Consider the following 3,891-nt stretch of genomic DNA (forward strand, 5'->3'; position numbering starts at 1 on the left):
AGTGCAATGCTGGAATTGTCTGTGTGATGTGGGTGTGAGCTCGCTCCAGCCTGCTCTGGCCTCCGGGGAGCCACATTCCAGGGTCAGCACAGACACCCTGAGAGAAACCCTTGGGGTCCTGCCCCTCTCACCCAGCTCCAGCAGGGCCCTGCTCCTCATCCCAACCCCTTTTCCTGCAACCTCAGTGCCCTGGGTGCTCCCAAACCCTGGGCTCTGCTCCTGCAGCTGTTCCTGCAGCCAGAGGGGCAGCTGGTCTCACCATTCCAAGGGACAGCTCCACATGGACATGGACCCTGGAATCTGGCCTTTCCTGCTTCACCCCCTCCATCCTGTGAGCCCTGCTCCTGGCAGAGGATGCACTGGATTGTCAGCACAGAAACATTCCTCACATGCACAACAAGAGGCAGCCAGAGCCAAGGAATTCTTGGTGCATTCCTGTAAATCTGTACAGCTCAGCTCTAGCCAGAGCTGATGGATTGGAAGGGACTTGGAGCAGCAAAGCACACAGGGCTTGGTGTTAAAATGTGACAGTTTGTGGCCCTTTGGTACAAGGAAATTCACATTTATTATTTCAGAGCTGTGGACACAATTCCCAAACACCTCCAGCTGCTGCTCCATTTGAACACTGTGACTTCAAAGGAGGAGCTGATTGTTTTCCCTTCATCATCTCTCAAAGTCCTGTCAGAGCCTTCCCACAGCACCTGCTGCTGCCCAGGAAAATGAAGGCATCTCCAAAATGTTACTGGAATTCTCCTGCCTCAACTTCCACCTGGGAGAAGCAGTGACTCCAGAGCCATCCTCACATGGGATGTGTGGACCAGGCCCAGGGCACAGAACAAGTGTGTTTGGGTCCCTTCCAACTCAGGATATTCTGTGATTCTGTTCCTCTCAGGATTTATCAACAAGGTCCTGGTTATTTCACATGGAAATCCTTGGCTGCTCCCATTTCCAGTCCAGGCTTGTTCTCTCTCCCTTTCTTGATGGACAAAAGCATTTTTGGATTTAGTTTTTCAGGATCAAGGAAAAAAAATTCCAGCTCCCAGCTATGGCTCAGGTTTTATGTAGATTTTCTCTTCCTTCCCTTCCTTCATTGCAGCATAACGTGCCAGGACAAAGAGATAATCACTGAGCCTGGAAAGCAAGGGAGAAGCAGGAAAACCAGTGATCTCATTCCAGAAGAGAAGCTTGGTGAGAAGCAAAACCCCCCAGCTTTATCCCCAGAACTAAGGGAATGCTTCAGTAGGACAGGGCAATGGTTTGGGATTTTATTTTTTTACCTGTTTAAATACTTGGCCACGTTTGGATCTGCTTCCCCTGCTTGCACTAAAGGGACCACACTGGGAAAAGCAAAGGGAAATGCTGGTGTTTAATCTTCCAGCTCTGAGTGCACAAAGGCTGAGCCTCTTCCCTCCCCTGGGGTCCCCACTTTGACTCCTCTGGAAGTGAAGGATCTTTGCTTCCCAGAGGGATCTGGGAGAGGTAAATGATGCCAGAAATGTTTGTGGCTGTCCTGGAAGCCCCCAGCTCTGCTTCTCTCAGGATACTCATCTGTGGGAACCACTGAACAGTGAGAGACTATTTACAAGGGCCTGGAGTGTCAGGACAGAGGGAATGGCAGGGTTAGATGGGATATCAGGAAGAAATCCTTCCCTGTGAGGGTGGTGAGGCCCTGGCACAGGGTGCCCAGAGAAGCTGTGGCTGCCCCTGGATCCCTGGAAGTGTCCAAGGCCAGGTTGGATGGCGCTGCAGAATCCCAAAAAGTTTGGGATGGCTGACCCAGCTAAGAGAAAGGAAGAACAGAACCTGGTTTTGTGCCCCCTGCACTCCTGGAACTGGACTAAACAAACAAAAGCCTGGCTTGAGCTCCAAGCCCAGCCCTGGTTTGCTGTCACTGGGGTGTCCCCATCCCCTTTCCTCAGGGTGATCCCAGCACAGCACTCACCACCTTTCAGCTCTGCGGCACACGGCTCGGGAGAAGTGGAGAGCAGCACTGCTCCTGCCTCCAGACTGGGACAGCAAGGAAACAGCACTCAGTGTCTGCATCAGCAGGGACAGCCTCCCCTCCCTTCCCCTCCCCTCCCATCCCCTCCCCTCCCTTCCCTTCTCCTCCCCTCCCTGGCTCAGAACCTCCCACACACGTGGACCCTGTGCCATGGCCAGGCAAGGGAAGGATGCACTGGCCTCAGTGCAGCAGCGGGGGAAATGTAACTCCCAGCTCCTTGTCTCTGCTTTTCCCTTGGCATTTGCCTATGGAATTAGCAGCCTCCCAGGCTGTTTTCCCATGGTAAGCAGTGGAGCAGGGCTACCCCAAGGAAGTGAGGGGCACAGGCAGCACCTACGGGCAGGATGAAGGCTCTGAGGGGAGGGAGCTGCTCTGAGTAACTGTCAATCCACTGCTCCAGCTCCAGGACAGGCTTCTCGCTGAACGATGTTCGTTCTACAGAGGGGAAAGAAGAATCAGCTGAAAAAAAGGGATTCAGACAACATGCTGAACTCTTAATTTTGCTTTCTTGCATCAGCAAGTCCTAAGAAACCAAATACATGGCTCAGCATCCCACCAAGACCTGCCATCCCAGGAAAGGCGAGACTTACTCCGGTGAGCCTCCCTGGCCGAGGAGAGCGGCGTGGCGATGTTGGAACCCACATCCTGCAGCATGCACTGGACCTGGACAAAAATCACAACTCTGTCACTCCCAGCCATGGCTTTTTGCATCCCTGTGCTCAGCAGAACTAATCAGCCAAACTCACAGGCTGCCCAGGCAGGACCTGTGTCACCGCTGTGCCCTTGTGGTTGGTTTGTGCCCCAGTTTCAAACCCAGAGCTCTGTTATGACAAAAATTTGTGTTCATAATGTGGATCTGACTTAGAATAAACCTAGAGATGAATCTGTCTGCCCATAACTAATCACTTGATCCACCAGCTTCCTTCTAGGTTGAAGAAATTTACCTCTTAGAGAGCAATCAAGGGAGTCTTAAAGATTTAGACATTGAAATACTAAATGTATTGAATTCCTGTGTCAGTGGGAGCATTGTGGCTAAAATTAAGGCGTTCACATTTTAATAGCACAGATAAGAGACTGCACTGGATGAAGATTACCATCAATACTCACTTTATGAAGCTGATCAACAAACGTGTGGCCCTTTTCACTGCTAAACTCACCAGCCAGCCTTGGTTAGAGAAAAAAAAAAAAAAAAGACAAAACAGTGAGCTGGGAATGAAGAAATCCTAACAAACATGATTTTCCATATGATTTGGATACTCCCAGCCGGTCCTCACCCGATGGCCGAGCTCAGCTCGTCCGTGGCTCCCAGGGCCTCGAAGATCCGGTCGCCCTTCGGCCGCCGCTCCCCGGTGAAGGTGCTGGAGAATCCTTTGGGAAAGGCGGGAGGAGCTCAGGGCTCGGGGCTCGGAGCTCTGCCCGCGGCTCACGGAGCCCCCCTGGCTCTACCTGAGTCCCCCGTCCTGGTGTAGATCCTCGGGGCCCGCTCGGGAGCGGCGCGCTCGGGGCTGTGGAGGCACAAACCGTGACAACGGGGACACTGTGAAGGAGGGGGACGCACCGTGAAGGGGTCCCGGCCCTCCCACGCTCACCTGCCCGCCCCGCTCCGCCACCGCTGTCCGGCCATCCCCGGCGGCCCCCGCACTCCCCGGCCCGCCGCCACCGCCGCCCGCCGCCACATCCCTCCCGGCCGCCGTCGCCACCGCGCCGTGACCCCGCGCGGCCGCCGTCCCGCCGTCGGCCCGCGCTGTCACCCCAGCGCCGCACCACCCCGCAACGGCCCCTTCCCATTGGCCGCCCGCAAGTCCCGCCCCCAGGAGCCGCTCGGCGATTGGCTGGGCGCAGGGAGGCGGGGCCCCGGTTGGTGGATGGGGCTGTCAGTTGCCTCGGGC

The 3,891-nt window shown here is 55.1% G+C and overlaps 1 protein-coding gene across 1 annotated transcript; it reads right to left on the minus strand.

The window, feature by feature from the left end:
- Positions 1-517: 517 nt before the first annotated feature.
- MMAB (metabolism of cobalamin associated B) lies at positions 518-3,737 on the minus strand. The gene is made up of 9 exons (XM_058851954.1): positions 3,592-3,737; positions 3,449-3,507; positions 3,277-3,370; positions 3,110-3,167; positions 2,593-2,665; positions 2,340-2,437; positions 1,943-2,007; positions 1,278-1,337; positions 518-1,131 (listed from the first exon to the last, which is right to left on the minus strand). Exons 1-9 carry the CDS (start codon positions 3,678-3,680, stop codon positions 1,044-1,046), a joined length of 684 nt encoding a protein of 227 aa, XP_058707937.1. The 5' UTR covers positions 3,681-3,737; the 3' UTR covers positions 518-1,043.
- Positions 3,738-3,891: the final 154 nt, after the last annotated feature.

This window comes from Poecile atricapillus, chromosome 16 (genome assembly GCF_030490865.1).
Source record: "Poecile atricapillus isolate bPoeAtr1 chromosome 16, bPoeAtr1.hap1, whole genome shotgun sequence".
NCBI classification, from domain to species: Eukaryota; Metazoa; Chordata; class Aves; order Passeriformes; family Paridae; genus Poecile; species Poecile atricapillus.